A 17,953-nucleotide genomic window follows, 5' to 3' on the forward strand; every position below is an offset into this window, starting at 1 on the left:
TACATCCAGCTATATTGGTTATTTTCCCTTCCATACAATCTAACAAGTATAGAGTGACACTGTCAGCAAGCCATCAACCAGCATGCACCATTCCAGGGTCCTGAAACCAAAGCAGCTAAATACCATTCATTCATTCGTTCGTTCATTCATTCATTCATTCAAGTGTTTTAGGAGATAGGCCCTATCTTGAGATTAAAAGTCAGAATATTTCAGCCTCTGCTGCTTTTATCTCCTTAAGTCTCCAAACTGTATTGAAGTGCAATACTAAATAGCCTAATATCACTATAATTATAAAATAATATAAAACAACTGGAGTACCTCTTTAAAAAATGTCTGAACAACTACAGTTCAACGACAAGTGAGGAAACTGATGAAGACTGTGTGTTATAGTTGAAAGCTCCAGAGCAATAGTAAATGGATCTTGAGTTGAGATTACTTAAGTTGTTTCATTACGAATGATTTTAATTACAATTTAGTCATGTAATGTATCTTTTTAATTTATAGCAACCATCTATGACAGGGTCTCTTTTTTATTTTATTTTTTATTATTTCACTTTTCACAGCTTCTTCTTTTAGGTCTTTAATTCTTAACATATGGGATGGTTTTTTGCTCTTCTCTTCCTCCTCTGTGCTCTGCAGTTATTGTGGATTTTACATGTAGGTCCACTTTTATTGGCAGCTGCTTGTTAACTTTATTTCACTGTACTGACACGGGAAAGTCAACAGTGGAAACATAACAAACATTAACATGTCTGGATTATTATACGCTGGACTGAAATGTATTAAAGAGCTTGAGCTATTTTACATCTCATGTCTACCATAAGATATAGAAACTTAGATGGAATATTGTTACATTAACAGTAGCCTATGTGTGTTTTTTGATACATCTATTGTACAAAAATTCAAATTAGTGACAACATGAAGAATAGCACAAGTGCAATGCTCCTTCAAAAATAACTCATTATACATTCTGCTAAATTTAGCCCCAGTCAGAACAGGATTTCAGCAAAAATAGACTTTAAAAAACTACATGTACAAAGAAAGTATAGGCCTTCAGTAGAAACTTCACTTCCATGCTTTACTCAGAAATTCAAATGAGGATGTCATTTGCAAGTCAGGTTTCAAGCTGCACCTATTCACATGCAAATACTTGACAAAAACAACATCCAGCTCTGAATCCCTTCAGTCTACAATCTGGGCCTCTGCCAGCCTGGCCACCCCTTGTTTTCCCATTGATGACTGAATAATTATGAATCACGTGATGTCCCTTCTCACTCTTATATAATGTCATAGGTGGAGATAATACTTCAACTCCAACCTAAATAACCACTGAATGTGAATGAGCAGCAGTTCCTCCAACCAGCTCCGGCCATAATAAAAACATTTTTCCCTCCATGGCACCAGTAGCCTTGGTGCTGCTTCCATTCACTGGCCGAGGAGGAACGTTTGAAGCACATGGAGGTAGGACTTGGCTGCGGGGACATAAATCAGGGTCAGGCTCTGCAGGCTCAAGTGAAATGTAAAACAGGAGACAGGAGGCAGGCAGCAGCAGGTGAAGCGTGAACCCACAGTCGGGCTGTGATAACGCCCGGCCAGCGGGAAGCCATCAGCCGCTTCTCTCACTTGGCCGCTATTAAGTCAACGCTCACATTTCCAGCGGGCACAGAGCAGAGCTGCACTTCTCACTTTCACTTCATGGCTCAGCGCTCCGCTCATCCTGTCGTCCCCATCGCGCTGCTGGTGTTTGGACTTGTTGCGATCCTGCTCCTGACGATCCCCACGGAAGACGTCCGGGAGGCACCGGGGTTCATGGTAAGGTCGGTTCCAACCGTCGGGGGGTATTTTTGGATAAGCGTGTTAAGTGGTCGGGATGGTGTAACCGAAGCTCTGCTCTGCAGGCAGCACACTGGCAGCAACAAGGTGTTACACAGAATTATGTATGTGTGTAGTAGAGGATTATGGGACATACTTGAATGTAGGTTATTCTTATTTACTTCTCCATGAAGTTTAACAATATCATCCTCACATCCATCAGTTAGTTTGATTGTCTCTGCTCAGCTGTTGAATGTTAACTCTATGGAAGTCCAGGAATGACAATATTAAAAGTTCAGGGTGTAACATTTAAGAGGATCTATTGGTAGAAATTGATTATATTATTAATAGGTATGTTTTCATTAGTGCATAATCACGTGGAAAATAAGGATTGTTGTGTTTTCCTTTCCTTAGAATGAGCGTTTTCTTTTTAATCAACAAACGCCGCCTTCCATGGAGTTCGCCATGTTGAACCACCATGTTTCTACAGCAGCCAACAACAGACGAACCAAACACTGTAGATAGGAACATTAGCATTTTTGCAAGTTTTGTGGCCACCATAGTTTCTCCCACACACCTCATAGTTTGTTCTCATTCCCAGGTCGTCAAATACAGATGCCAGCAGTGTTCAGTTATGAATGCGCAAGAGGTTACAATATATAATATGACAATAAATGGAGAGAATTATTTAGTAGTTGGCACAAATGATTAAACCAAGCTGATTCTATGCTATCTACAGGGGTTCACATGTGAAAAGTCACATTAATGAACACTTTAATTTTGGGAAACCCACCACATACCTGTCTTGTAAGCTCAGATTTTATTATTTGCAATTCAAAAGACATAAAGATGTAAAAACTGGGCTGAAAGTCTTACAGATGTCCAGGTAACACATGATTATTGTTTCATCACCATTTCATGATTATAGGCTACATCAACATGCCACGTGTGACCTCATTCACAAGAACCCCTATGAAATTAAATGTGAACTGTACTTTTCATTTTCAAACCATCAAACAACAGAATTTGTTACCCGTGAAAAAACCCCAAATTAAAAGGCTCCCTTTGTCTGTTTCTTAGTTTATTATCAGTATGTTGTTTGCCTATCATGAAAGTAACATTGTGATACATTTGCACTCAAGTGACCTCACGGCTGAAATGCTGATAAACTATAGTTACCTCATTGTAATGAAAAACTTAAGCTGTGGAGAACCCTGATGAAGATACTGCCCTTCTTTCAGAATGGAAATCCAGGTTTAATGGTCACCCAAATAAATAAATAATAGGCTCTGCTGTCTAATAATTGTAAAAAAAAAATTTAAAAAAAAACATGAACCAAGAAACTTGAAAGACAAACTGTAGTGCAGTGCTGTTTTGGCATTCAGAGCAGGATTGTTGCACAGATCAACTCCAGCTCCTGTTCCTTCAGCTCCCTCATTTTTGTGTTACAGGCTAAATATCCCATGGTTCCTTTTTTGTCATAATGCGGCCACCCTTTCACTCAATAACAATGCTGTCGACCAGTCACAAAAAAAGACACAAAAGGCTTTTTCTTTAATCTGTAACAGAGACAAGTGCAACAGTTCCCATAGTGTATTAAATGAAAGGACAAGGCAGATCATTAGAGCTCCTCTGTGTTTTTGGCCAGTGTTGGAGCCAGTCCTTACAACTGACTGCACAGCAGTAATGAGAAAATATTATGAGAAATATCAGGGCACACACTTCCACATGACCTTACAGTTCACCTGTTACTGTACTGATGTGAGAAGTTGTCTGCTCGCAAATGCGAGGCATGTGCATGTGTATGTATTTCTGCACGTGGATTTATGTCTGTGTGTGTGTGTGTGTGTGTGTGTGTGTGTGTGTGTGTGTGTGTGTGTGTGTGTGTGTGTGTGTGTGTGTGTGTGTGTGTGTGTGTGTGTGTGTGTGTGTTTGTGCTCCCATTTTTTTGGATCGTCAGTCACATTCCTTCTTGTATGGTTGGATTTCTTAACAGTCTGAGTGTTTGCTTGCAGACATCAAACTTGCTGTAATTTTATATTTTACATTGTAGTCAAAGCATAAACAATGTCAGGGAAACAGGTTTTTCATCACAGCGAGTACACCGTGGCATTTGAGGAAGTACTTTCTGCTATAAAACTGGGAAAATCCGTCTCAACTGTCTCAGCTGTTTGGTAGAAATTACTTCCTCGAATGCTTCAGATAAATGGTGGGAATTTATATTCAGGATGTAAAACTGTCCTTTCACTCATGCAGATGATTTCTATTAATCTTGTCAGTACAGGTTCCTCATATGGTAAGGAAGTGTTATGATAGAGACTGAATCCATCCATATCCAATTCTTGAATGGAGGAAAATTGGATATGGAAGTGCGGTGCACTCAAAGAAAAAACAGACAACTTAGCTATTCTTGGATTACCATTAGTGGGGCAGTTTTTTTTAATTTGGCCTGAGAATAGCGCCTAAATCTTAAAAACAAAACTACTTTGTCAGCCTCAGCTGTATTTAATTTCCATGTAGGCTACTGTATTACTTCAAAAAGCTATTTCTTATTGCAGCTGCCAAAACAGTAAAAAACAAAACAGAAATTTAAAAGAAAATACAAGGAAGATAAAATAGAAAGAGTTTATTTACAAAATCTTACAAATATCTGCTGGAGCCAGACCATGGAGTGCTTTAAAACTAATAAGTAAAACTTGTAAATCACCCAATGTAAAGAGGCTAAAATGGGGGTTGTGTGATCTCTTATGTTGGTTCTAGTTAAGAGTTTGATTGTAGCATTCTGTATGAGTTGAAGACAAGAGCAAGCTTTGCCACTCAGGCAGGTTAACAGTTACAAATGGCGAAATTATTTATCAGTTATCAGTTATGGAAAATATAAAGGCATGTATAACTTCGGAGAAATACTACCTTTTGAATATGAACTTTATAAAAACAGGACTGTACATTTTTATTAATGATGATCATGATAACCACAATTAGGTCACATCTGTTTTTCTGACACTATAGAGGAGGTGCATTATTAACAGTATTATTTCGGATTTGCCTTCATTGAGTTAGAGGAAGATATTAGCCACCCATTTAAGTTAGACAGTTCTTTAAGACATGTTGTCCCTGATTTTACAGCTACATAAAGTGGTGTGTCATCTGCATACCAGTGAATGGAAATGTTCTGTATTATTTGGTCAAATAAGCATTTTTATACAAATTGGGAGGGGACTGGCGAACAGTGTGGAATCTAGTTTATCATACAGCCAAAACAATATGGATCTGTCATTAGAGAGGCAACTAATAACTTTAAAAAAGTACAAAATTAGACCTAATTTTATAGGGAAAAGGAGCAGTGAGAGACAAACAGAACAAACTTATTTCTCTTGACTCTTCATCTCTGCTCACTTCTCTCTGTGTATACAAAACCTAAAACCATATTTTGAAAAAGTCTGAGTTGTGTTATTTTGACTCAGGTGGACAAGGAATTTACTAACTGCTTTCAACTGAAAACGGCAACTGAATTCCTTTCACTTAAGTTCCTCAATTTGAAACTGAACAGTAAAAAGTACAATCCTAGGGGACAGATGAGTGGCAGGGTGAAAATTGTGGTACGAATCTAGGATTTCACTGCTGTAGTCTTCACTTTAATATCAGATGGTTGGGAGTTAATGAGTCCCAGATCCAAGGTTTTCTGTATGTTGAACTGATCTTTGCCCTCAATACATAAACCTCCCTCACAAGCACTAGTTGATTCAATATGTAAATTTTCATGCAAAATGGAAGAAGTAGGCTAAATGTGTAAATCTTGTAAAATAGAAAAGCTGTTCATCAAAGTGCTAAAACCTTAATAAGCAATGTCAAATGATTCAGAGTTAACATCAATAAGGTTATATGAATATTTTTAAGGTAAAAACTTTATCTTTTGATGATAAGCAGTCTAAGGGAAACTCAATGTGTTCTTTTAAACTCAATAAACAACTGGAATATATGTGAATAACACAATTAAATTGTGAAATAGCATTTTTTTCAGAAATCTTTTCTTAAATTTTAAACATAACATAAAAAAACACACAGGTGAAGATGTGCAATATTATAATGTCTTATAGTCCTGGCTGTATATAAACAGAGACCCAGAGTAGAAAATGCAATGCAATCAGCGTCTGCCCCCCACTTGTGTATTTGTGTAATAAAAACCCCCAAAGGCTGTCTTTGAAGTTTGACATTATAAGTTAACCTAGTCTGCAGCCAAATGCTTTCCAGATGCCAAGTCACACAGCCACGATCGTAAACTCTTTCATGTTCTTCTATCTTGTTACCACTGTCAGCTCCATTATCTTTTGGAAATACCATCTCTATTCCCAATCGCCTTCACTGTTTTAACCTCTTTTGATGTTTTTTTTCTGCCTCTTACTCTCTTTAGTATGGCATTGTCTTGGATGCTGGATCTTCGCACACAGCTTTGTATATATACAAGTGGCCAGCAGACAAACAAAATGGCACAGGCGTGGTCACCCAGCACAAGGAATGTCATGTTAAGGGTAAGTATCAACACTTTTTCCACCAAAGATCTATGTTTTGAGAGGTGGCTCTAAAAAGTTAATTACTTTCTTCTTCTCAGAGGACAGCACCTTCACAGTAAAAACACCATGGAAACCAAAACAGCAACACTATCTGTTTCTCCTCTGTTCATTCTTATGCTTAGTATGTTCCAGACAGTAATCATTTTTCAAAAATATGGCCTCTGTTTGGCGATATCACAGCTGTTGCTCATGACAACCATTAGCAAGCTAATGTTAAGCAACAGCCAACCACATAGCTACAAATAGAAGCAGTTTTGTTTTCATATTTCAGCGACAGTAGGGGTGGTTGGAGCACACAGAGCACGCATACTGTATGAACAATAAATACAAATAAGTGATTTATGCTGCAGGAGAGGTTGAAATTGTTAGACCCAGGTGCACTAGTGTGAAATTGAAGCTGTGTATATAGCCTACTATTATGGTGAAAATGTGAGTGCTTGGGGCATACTGAGTATACAGTTAAAAGTAAAATAAGCTGTGGGGGGTTTGTAGCTGTTTTGATCTGATTTGAAAGTTCTTTTTCTTGTTATAGTCACCAGTGGGTTGGATCTGAAATAGTGCCAGCTGTTTCCTGTGAAGGGATTATATTCTCACAGCAAGTAAAGCAAATCTTTGTCTTAGGCAGTTATGAATCAGGAATGAGTCAGAGTGGAGCTCTGTGCTTTGCCACTCCTGGTCTGCCAAAGGGTTTTTATGTTTCTTGACTTAGATAAACAAACACTTTTTTTCCCAATTAGTCATGGACATGGTGTTTACTTTGTCATGTTTCATAATCATAAAAATCTTTAGTCAGAAGTGAGCTTTGATCCTTATATGAATGTCTGAGAGTGATATGCAAAATTACTAACTCATTACAACATTACAACTTGTTCAAATTAGACAATAGACACTCCGCAAAAGGCCACAGGTCAGAGTCGAACCCATGGCTGCTGCAGCAAGGACTTAGACTTGGTACATGGGGCGGCAGCTCTACCAGGTGAGCGCCCAGGCGCCCCTGATATGTTGTTCTTCACGTTTATTTTTCCGTTTGAATCAAGATAAGCAACGTGTATGTCAACATTGATTGATTAATTCTCAATGTTCACCCACTGTTGTGTGTAGATTGTCATGGAGTTTTTCTTCCAGACGGGACATCCCTAGTCTTGTGGGTGTGATCGATTTACATCATGATGTGTGTGGTTCACAACAGCTAACATTATTTTGTGCTAACAGAAGAAAACAAGAATCTACACGTCTATAATGTAGTCAGATGGATTTTTTGTTTAATCCCGTTTACCTCCCATTCAGGTGGAGGAATATCCAGCTATGCGGGCCAACAGGGAAAAGCAGGGCAAAGCTTAGAGGCATGTTTGGACCAGGCAGTGAAGGACATCCCCAAAGAAAGACACCAGCTCACACCTGTGTACCTGGGAGCCACAGCTGGCATGAGGCTTCTGCAGTGAGTCAGTGTGTTTGTCTGTCTGTGTTTATTTTGCTTTGTTTCTACGTGATTTTGTTTTTCTGTCACATGCAGTGCCTCACCTCTGTCTAGTTCTATAACTGAGTGAATCCTTTTTATGCAGTATGACTAAGACAAAACAACCTTGTGCAATATAAAACCAGTATTAAAACATTAAATAAATAAATGAAAAGCACAGGAATCTATTAGTAACTGATATTTTATCCAATAAATTAGATGAATGAATGACTGAATTATTGTTAATGCTCCAATGTCTAATAATCATGTCAGATGGCAGATATATATTAGTTGTGTTATTATTTTATTATGTCGTCTGTTTGATTTTAAGTTTTTCAAATACATATAACACAATAATTAGATAACAATAATAATTATTAGTCTGCTCACAAGCTGTCTAGTTATATTTTAACTTAGCTGACCAGTGAGCTAACAACAAAACATTAATTAAACTACTGTACAATATCAGTACTGTGGAAGAATTTCACTGGACTCACAGGAGTTATAGAAACATTTTCTTGACTCAGTGAACTTGCATATCTTATCTTGTATTACATAATTACATATTTTGCATACAGAACTGTCTGTGACCTATGTCTGTTAAGATATGAGCCCTGTAGGTACGCACCATTTCTTTATTTAAAAGAGGGAAGACAAATGACTATCGCCTGTCCTTCAACACGTAAAAAAATTAAATTTAAATTAAAAAATTAAATTGGTGCCTCTCTGTTTCCCTGCTTATACAAGTAGATATATGGGAGTTTGCTGTTATGAAAACGGAACTAACTAGTTATGTGTGTAAAATCTTCCTATTCCTCCCACTATTTTCTTCCTGTTCTAATTAGCAATCTGCTTGTTTATTGAATGACAGTGTGACTGGTCGTTAAGCTTTGGGAGCACAGAGTAGGTGAGGTTTGACTTCATGCAAATGTGCAGGAGCAAACAGCTGCCCAATCGCTCAGCTGGAGGTTAATATGTAAATCATTTGCTTGCTGCAAACATGTCCAGAAGCTACAATTTAAGTGAGAGGAAACCGCCTGCCTATTTTTATCTGTCTGTGCATTTTATAAGGGCATCCCATTGCCCTCATGAAATTTTGGCACTAATGTAACATGTACATTAATTAACTTATTTAACTGTCGGTTGCAGTCTCTCCATTGCCTCCCTCAGTGCTGGTTGCAGTCTTTTTCTTACACTGCTGCTCATGGACCTTTTATTTTTTAATCGATCTGTGAGATTTGGGATCTGGGCACGAAACTGGGGACCTTCTGAATTTCTGTATGTAAAGGATGATTTGGATCAAGCAATGCAACAGTTTAAATACAACCATTAACAAATCAAAAGACCCAAGTGTTGAAAGGAAGGTACAAAAATAGTTTGCGTAACTAAAATGTGATTAAGTGAGAGAGAGAGATTCTGCCTTCAGCTATCTGACTGGGATGAGTCCACCTGGGGGCCTTTGTGGAGTCTGATGGGCTGATTGAAATTGCTTTTGGCGTCTGGTGCATCTGGTCCTGATTTGTAACTGATTTCACTGTGGCCCCTCCGTGAAGCCTTTAAAGGACCAAAGTAAATCACAGCCTTAAAATCTGGGTCAGTTGAACCTTTATAGTTTTAGAGGTCAGGTCTGAAGCTTGGGGCAGTGAAACAGTCAGAAATAAGGTTTGTGAAAACTGCTTATTTGTGACCATCAAACGTAGCATTAGCAATTTAGTAAAGTAAGACTCTTGTTTCTCCCAACCAGTATCTCCAGCCCGGAGCAGTCAAATCAGATTCTGCAGGAAGTGGACCACAAAATCCGGTCTTACCCTTTCAGCTTCCGGGGGGCGGCCATACTGAGCGGTCAAGAGGAGGGGGCGTATGGCTGGGTCACCGTCAACTATCTCTTAGAGAACTTCATAAAGGTGCCATGACTTGCGTGAAGTGTGTTTTTCTAGTTAGCAGGATTTAATCAGTTGGACATTTTAGAAGTATCCAGTCAGCCAGTTATATAGTCAGTATTTTTTCATTTCATTTTGAAATCTTCCATGTACAGCAACAGCGGGCTAATGAGGACAGCTGTACTTGATGCAGGATAGTGCAACTAATTTCTCATTAAGTAATTCATTTAAAATAGTTAATTGCTGCAGAGATGATCTGACAGTGTTTGCCATTTTTAAAGCTTATTTAGAGGGTGACTGATGACACCTAGTGGCCTCTTCAACACTACTGTTCATCCATCACTATCCCTTCTATTGTCAGAGGTGGCATTGGGGATGAATCTCTGGGTCAACTTGAGAAATTTGGATAAAATTCTCTTGCTCATTATCTTCTGTGTCTATTCTCCTTGTTATTTCTTTGCAGTATGGTTTCGTAGGGCACTGGTTACGCCCCGGCAGGCCCACAGTAGGAGCGCTTGATTTCGGCGGGGCGTCCACCCAGATAACATTTGCGACCCAGGAGGAAGTAGAGGACGAACACGACATGATGAAGCTGCATCTTTATGGCCATCGGTACTCCCTGTACACACACAGCTACCTGTGCTACGGGCAGGACCAGGTCCTCAAGAGACTGCTGGCTCATATAGTGAAGGTAGTGTAACATGTAGTAGACCTTTTTATTGTATTTATATTATAACACAGGAGTGAATACCTTGAACCTGAAATGGTTACACTGTGCCAGAAATGCATGTTGTCAAGATATTGTGCCGAAACTTATTTAAGGGATATGATCTCATGTGGACTGTTGAACATGGTGGCAGTTAAAGTAAGTGATGAGCTTTGTACAGTAGGTTGAGACAACATTTATTTTCTCTGGTCAGGATCCAGATGTTACATTAACTGTCAGGCTCAAAGTTACCGTCTTCAGACCCAGACTAAACCAGACTGCAACACTGAGCAGTTAAACAGATCCTGACCTCATAGTTAAAATCTAGAAATACAATTTGTATAATGTGCAATTTGTATGCTTTGAATGTACCTACAGATTTCACACATTTGTGTTTTTCTGTATTGCACTTAATAAACACAAGATATCTGGTATTAAAGTAGCATATGTACAAAACAAACAGCATGAATATTGCATGTGAAATCTGTATGAAAGCTGCTATTATCATCATTATATTATTATCCTACTGGATGTTTGAGACAGATACAGATGGTGATGAACATTTGAGAGCTGAAAAGAGAGTGAAAAATTTGATAGCACTATATCTTACAATATATGTTACACAAATTATAGACACACAAAGCATAAACAAACATTTCCGGTACGTATCCCTTAAATTTGGTTATGAAACAGTGACTGACAAATTTACTGATCAGGACATTTTACAGTTGAGCAATTAGTTATAATTACACTTAATTAACGGAATTATTTGTTTATTTATTATTGTAAGTTTTGTCAGTGCTCTCCGTTGGACAAAAGTCTGTTTCCTGCAGTAATATAGACCAACATATTGGACCATACCAAATCAGCCATGCCAATATTGGTCAGAGTTCTAATTACTATCTCTCTCTCTCTCTCTCTCTCTCTCTCTCTCTCTCTCTCTCTCTCTCTCTCTCTCAGACTCAGGATTACTCTGGTTCAGTAACTCACCCCTGCTACCCTGCAGGCCACAATAAAACCTTAAAGTTGAACAGTATATTCAACTCTCCGTGTACAGAAAAGTATAAACCCAGCTCCTACAACTCCCAGGCCTCTCTGACAGTACTAGGCAGCGGACATTATGAACACTGTCGGGGCAACGTGTCCGAGATCTTCTCCTTCATCAGCTGCCCCTACTCCCAGTGCTCCTTTGATCAAGTCTTCCAGCCAAATGTCACCGGTAGCTTCGTGGTAAGAATGTCTGGAGGGGATGGATGGCACAGAGGGGTTATACACACTGGTGACATTGTAGACTAAAGGTCAGCCTGTACACAAGGGATACAGACACAGTGTTGCTCACAGTTCATCACAAGTTCATCATTTTTTACCATTTTCAGAACCGCAGACAGACAAACTATATCCTGTGAGTCAACGATTATATACACAGCAAGCATTACTGGATAGCACACAAACAAAACTATAAAAGATGCTCACATTTGGATCAGCAGTGATCTAAAATTACATACTTTGAATGGAAACCTAAGAGCAGAATGGACTTCTGAGCACAAGATCTTTCCCTCAGTAAAACTAGCTACACTAAGGAATGCTCCCTTTCAATTTTTATTACATTTTCTGTTTTCCAATCATGTAAATCAAAGCTGTGTTTATTCAAATTATAGTCAAATTACAATAGTTTTTTCAGAAATGTAGTCTAAAATCTAGTCCAAAATTTGAAAAACACTCAAACAGGTACAGGTGCCTCCATATTGTAATAAAGTACTGTATTGAATAAAGTACTGTATTGGATATGTGGCATTTATATGTATTAGCTCAGCCTTGTAACGGTAAATACGGTAAATAATTACTGTAACTAAAGAACAGACTTACACACACGGAAAATTGTGTTGTGACTTTCTACAGATGTATTGACAACTTACATAATTTCACAATAGGCTACTCACTAGAATAAATACCATATGGCCTTATAATGCAAAGAAAAACAGAAAAATAGGCTGTAGACATTATTTATTCTATCAATGTACTATTACTGAGTTTTGCATTTTGTCCTGTTTCTGTGTTATCAGGCGTTCTCTGCATTCTTCTACATTCACTCCTTCCTGCAGCGTGTCACCGGCATCACTGTGAGCTCCCCTTCCCAACTGGAGGAGGCAGCCAAAACTGTGTGCACGATGAATTTCCACCAAGTAATTTTCTTTTCTATTTATGTTCTATTGTAAAATATCTTATTTGTGTGTGTGTGTGTGTGTGTGTATGGAATCTGCAGTATGCCACCTGACCAATTTACATCTTTGTTGGTTAATTATCAGTTTGTTAAGTAGTGCTTTTAAAACTATTCCTAATGGAGTGAAATTTTTTTAAAGGCGTTTTACTTCATTTGGAAGTAACTTCACTGCTAGACGCCACTAAATCCTACACACTGGTCCTTTAACTTTTCATCTAGTGTCACCAGGCCACATTTTCAATTTGTCCATTCCTTTGATTTATGACTAAATACCTGCAAAACTAATTACATTCGCATCAGCCTCAGTTGTACTTTGTGTTTTCTGCTAATTAGCAATGGTAGTAGCATTCTAACGTGCTAAACTAAAATGGTGATGGTTATATCTGCTAAATATCAGCATGTTATCATAGTCACTGTGAGCATATTAGCATGCTCTCAATAGCATTTAGCTCAAAGCACCACTATGTACAGCCTAATAGAGCCACTAGCACATATTATATAACATATTCTACTTTATTGTATATGGTGATTATATTTTATACTTAATGTTTTAATATATTTTATTTTATTCTCTTTCTGTACTCTTTGCCCCTCATAATACTGTGCCAATTTCCCCTACAGGGGATCAGTAAAGGAACATCTTGTCTTATCTTACTCACTCTGGACCCCATACACATTTTTGTCCTTTTGAATAATTCTTTTGTTTTAATTAATTTTAACACGGTCTTGGTTTTTGTTCCAGATGCTGACTCTTGCTCCCGAGCAGCAGTCTCGTTTGCAGGACTACTGTGCTTCCTCTGTGTTTGTTAATATTCTCATGTTGAGAGGATACAGCTTTGATGAGACGTCGTTCCCACGCATTTCCTTCCAGAAGAAGGTGAGAACTTCATCATCACTTTACAAAACAGTTTTTGTCCTCGATGCTCATTATCAAATGCACTAATTTGTTGTAACAATTTGTTTCTGATCCTCCAGGCGGGGGACGCCTCAGTGGGTTGGGCTCTTGGCTACATGCTCAGTTTGAGCAACTTGCTGCCGGCAGAGAGCGCAGGGCTGAGGAAGGCCCTCACCCCGGGAGCGTGGGGAACACTCATCTTTCTCTTTGTCCTCCTGCTGGCAGCAGTCCTGGTCTTCATCTTACTGCGAGCTTGTGTTGGGAAGAATAAAGGAGGCAGCGAAAGCACCATCTAGATACTGCAACAACATACAGTGCAGTCTGACAACAGAAAGACAGTGATACGTTTTTGTTTGTGTTGGCCCTGTATTCCAGCATATTGGACCTGAATATGAGCTTTACTGTATTGAAGGGCGTTCACATTATAATAGGTGAACAGTGTAGGAACTGTTTCTCTTTTTATACAAAGTCCCCCAATTTTAAGTTAATGCAGCAGACCAATGATCCTAAACATAGAGACTGCACTGTATATGCACTGACTGCAAAGGATCTGACTACAATTACATACCTGTAATGACTTTATGTGCACGTATACTAACTTGTCCAGTTACTCTATGTCCCCTAAAATTATAGGACTGTGTATAAAAATCACTACAACTCCTTCACTGTTCATCTGATTGGACTTTTTTGTTGTTTTTTTTTAAAATCCAAATCTGAAATTTAGTACACGACCAACACAATGAAAACGTGCCACTGACCAAATCTTGTCATAAACAGTAGTCCTGTGGTAGCATTGGCACTACACGGGAGGTCTGAATGTAATTTTTATTGTTGAAAAATTCAAACCAATTTTTGGTTGTATGGAATGTCATACATTTTTGTAGAAGATGTGACTGTATTAGGAAGCCCTGTTACAGTAAAATGTAGACTATACACTGTGAAGATAACTACCAGTTTTATATGTAAATAATCACTATTTTACTTTTTTTTTGTATTCAAAGAGGTTTTTCAGGTGGGAGTTTTTATTCACATTTTAGTCTAGATTAATTAATTAATGTTAAATAATTAATCATGTACAGGTTTGAATGAACAACAGGTGTTTGCGTATTATAAACATCTGTTAACAATCAGCTGTCTCTGAGAACCTTAAAGCTAAGCAGAAAAAAAAATGACTGACCATTAGTCGTAGTGAAAGTTGGTGTAGGTTACTGTGCGTCGCTTTCAACCCATTCAGCCAATATTCAACGGAACAAGTGTGACAACAGATTAAAGATAGAGTATAGATTCAATTAATGTTATACCTTACCAACATTTTCAGTAGAATTAGCCACATTAGATGCTTTGTTAATATTAAGTCATTGTGAATTTTGAATTATAATGACATTACATTTCTCTCTGTGTGGTCATTTTATGTTTTACCTCAGATAAAAATAAATAAATGTCTTATTTTGATTGTTTCCTTTCTACAAGCAGTCTCCTGTGTTTGGGTCCTTTCCATTCAGCTAATGCTTCTTTTCCTCTTTGGTTTGCTCTGAACTACAATTACCAGAACGATTTGCTTTACGGAAGTATCCGGCTCGTTCTGATGACGTCGCATTGCCTTCAGAATAAAAGCGGGGATAGTTTTATTTGAGATAAGGTTAGGTGAAGTGATTTTATGTTTAATCTTCGTACCTATTCGGTGAATGTCAAGATTAGTAATTGGGATCAGTAACCTAAATAAGAAAATATAACGTTGAATTAACGTTAATCATGTTTCAATGTTGTGTTTTAGATTTAACTGTAAGTCCTCAAAGTCTTAGGGCTGGATGGTTGGTTGAGATCTGGGCCTGCATTGTTCCACACCAAAAAGAGGTGAAACAGGCTTTAAATTCTCAAGCAGAGAGAGAGAGAGAGAGAGAGAGAGAGAGAGAGAGAGAGAGAGCAGCCTGGTGTTAGATAACTCATTAAAAGCTAACACCAGGATTCAGTACTTGTTTGTAGCTTTTATTTTGAAGGCGATGGCCGGAAGTGTTCTGTGTTGTTGCTGCATGGCGGAAGAGTCGCGACGGTGGATGAGCTGTTCTCTGTTGTAACGAGTGAATGTTGTTTTATTTAGGTTTACTAAACTAACAGCGGTCCGCTGAGCTGTCCAGCTGTCCAGCTGTCTGCGCAGACAGAAAATACAAGCAGTCTGTGTGTTAGCTGGTTTGCTAGTGTGCTCGCTGAGGGGTTTGGAGATGTGCACACAGACCAAGGCTGCGGCGCTGATGGCCAACATACCGCGGGCAGACATCGACCCGTCCGGCGTGTTCAAGTACGTCCTCATCCGAGTTCACAGCAGAGAGGAGGGAGACGACTCGGAGGTGGACATAGTCCGAGGGTACGGCTGGGCTGAGTACCACGGTGAGTCCGGAGCACTGAAAACACATGGATAGATGAATGGGCTGCAAGGGGCTGTGATACAGTGGGAAACGACCAATTACTGAACGTACGACATACCTAGCTGAAACTAATGCAGTCTAATATAGTCTTCTATATAATATTGTGACCATAAAGCTGAATAACACCATTTTCAAACAGTTTCAGTCAGATAAAGTCAGAGTAATAACAGCCTGCAGTCCTGTGTTTGGATTTTTGGTTTTAGTGTATATTTTAGATTAAAGACAGATTATGCCTTTAACTAAATCACACTGCCGTGGTTTAATATGGTAAAATATACATAAAATATTCACATACTAATGTGAAAACAGTAAGTAGTAATGACCGTGCTTTGCATTCAGTATGGGAAGGTCTACGCTGCCCCCTGCTGGACAACACTGAAACATACACCTTCAGTTTGTTCTCTGTTGTGAGTTATTAAAGACAAAAAGCTAAATCGTTGTCATTTAACAAACGTGTTCATTCAGTTATGATACAGTAAATGCATACATCAAAATTAAATATAAATAACAGCGTGTATCGTATTCCACTTTATTGTGTTGTTTAATTTCTGCAGTAATTAAGAACAGTTTATCAATATATTCATTTCCACACACAAGTCTGCATCTGAAGTGCAGAATAAGATCAAGTCATCGGCCTCATCCAAAACACCAGATGGATGGCTGCGTCCACACAACAAGCAGCCATTTGTGATGATGCGTAAACATATTTTATTTACAGTTGGCCACTCAAACACAAGAGGCTTCATTCAAACAAATGTGTTTAAGCGATAATCCAAGCACAGCTGTTATTTATAGAAATATATATTTATTGATCCCAGATTCTGTGGTTCAAATTATTCCTCTGTCATCTGAATTCCAAGTGATGGGCGTACTGTATTTTTCACTGTTATAACTCATTTCATGTAGAGCTAAATGTATTAGAAAGCACACTGCTGCATGCATGGCTCACTTGTTATTTGCTTTCTCTTGCAGCTGATATCTATGACAAGGTTTCTGAGGAGCTGGAGAAGGGCGGCCACCTGGACTGTGAGTGTATCGGAGGAGGGAGGATCAAACATGATGCACAGGCCAAGAAGATCCACGTCTATGGATACTCCATGGTGAGAGACTCCTGCTGGATAAAAACCTGAGATTATGTAAACAACAACAGCACATAGAGTAAATAAAACCAAAACTATGAGCGGAGAGGCTTAAAAGCGCCATACTGCCGTTGTGTTGGCTGATAATTGAAGATGGGTTTTTCACTACAAGGGGTACCTTTCCCATTGTCATTATATTGAGAGTTAAATATTGATCATTTGAGCTTAAATAAATCGTTTCGAACTCAAATGGAACATTGATGTGTAACTTTTCATTGCAGGGATTTGGAAGAGCAAACCACGCAGTAACTACTGAGAAACTGAAGGCTCGGTATCCGGACTATGAGGTGACCTGGGACAATGAAGGATATTGACCTGAATCAAGACCAGCCTCTGTTGAACACTCTTGTGGACTGAGTTAGCACTTACCTGTAACCCCTCATGAGAGCACAGAGCCTGTAGTTAAACACACAGCCTAATAAGGAGCCTTTTGATACCACATTAATAAACTAAGACTAACATAGAGACAAGTGTGTTTCGGAAACAAGCCTTTTTTGGGGGGTTACTCACTATGTGGCAATTTGAGTAAAGAAATAGCAGACCGTCAAAATAAATAAATAGACAAGATAACTGGTCGTGACAGTTTTGCAGAGTGACCGTGACTGTCACTCACTGACTTGTTTTAGAGTCACATAGCCTAAATTTGACCTAAGTGAATCACTAAGATATACTGGAACGTGAACCCTCAATGCTTTGTCATGATGTATGTTTCATAAATATTACCAGAAATCTGCTTTTAAAGTTTTGTGCATATTGTGTTCCTTCCACTGTTACTTATCTTACTCACCAACCGACTGTGAACTGCTGATGAATGTTGCGGCCTTAATTTAATGCGGGCAGATAAGAGCGA

General features: G+C 38.6%; 2 protein-coding genes across 2 annotated transcripts; both read left to right on the forward strand.

Moving 5' to 3' along the window:
* Positions 1-1,320: 1,320 nt before the first annotated feature.
* On the forward strand, positions 1,321-15,010 carry entpd2b (ectonucleoside triphosphate diphosphohydrolase 2b). Its single transcript, XM_051412450.1, has 9 exons — positions 1,321-1,812; positions 6,224-6,341; positions 7,671-7,821; positions 9,584-9,743; positions 10,183-10,410; positions 11,386-11,655; positions 12,489-12,608; positions 13,389-13,523; positions 13,622-15,010. Exons 1-9 carry the CDS (start codon positions 1,696-1,698, stop codon positions 13,835-13,837), a joined length of 1,515 nt encoding a protein of 504 aa, XP_051268410.1. The 5' UTR covers positions 1,321-1,695; the 3' UTR covers positions 13,838-15,010.
* Positions 15,011-15,555: 545 nt separating this feature from the next.
* On the forward strand, positions 15,556-17,844 carry phpt1 (phosphohistidine phosphatase 1). The gene is made up of 3 exons (XM_051412453.1): positions 15,556-15,926; positions 16,937-17,064; positions 17,325-17,844. Exons 1-3 carry the CDS (start codon positions 15,761-15,763, stop codon positions 17,415-17,417), a joined length of 387 nt encoding a protein of 128 aa, XP_051268413.1. The 5' UTR covers positions 15,556-15,760; the 3' UTR covers positions 17,418-17,844.
* The last annotated feature ends 109 nt before the right edge of the window (positions 17,845-17,953 follow it).

This window comes from Dicentrarchus labrax, unplaced genomic scaffold (genome assembly GCF_905237075.1).
Source record: "Dicentrarchus labrax unplaced genomic scaffold, dlabrax2021, whole genome shotgun sequence".
NCBI lineage: Eukaryota > Metazoa > Chordata > Actinopteri > Moronidae > Dicentrarchus > Dicentrarchus labrax.

Bases quoted from the DNA above. Each gene is read 5' to 3' on its own strand.
- entpd2b (XM_051412450.1), top strand. From the start codon at position 1,696: ATGGCTCAGCGCTCCGCTCATCCTGTCGTCCCCATCGCGCTGCTGGTG. The intron at 11,656-12,488 runs GTAAGAATGTCT...CTGTGTTATCAG, and splicing joins ATGTCACCGGTAGCTTCGTG to GCGTTCTCTGCATTCTTCTA. The intron at 12,609-13,388 runs GTAATTTTCTTT...TTTTTGTTCCAG, and splicing joins GCACGATGAATTTCCACCAA to ATGCTGACTCTTGCTCCCGA.
- phpt1 (XM_051412453.1), top strand. From the start codon at position 15,761: ATGTGCACACAGACCAAGGCTGCGGCGCTGATGGCCAACATACCGCGG. The intron at 15,927-16,936 runs GTGAGTCCGGAG...TTTCTCTTGCAG, and splicing joins CGGCTGGGCTGAGTACCACG to CTGATATCTATGACAAGGTT. The intron at 17,065-17,324 runs GTGAGAGACTCC...TTTTCATTGCAG, and splicing joins ACGTCTATGGATACTCCATG to GGATTTGGAAGAGCAAACCA.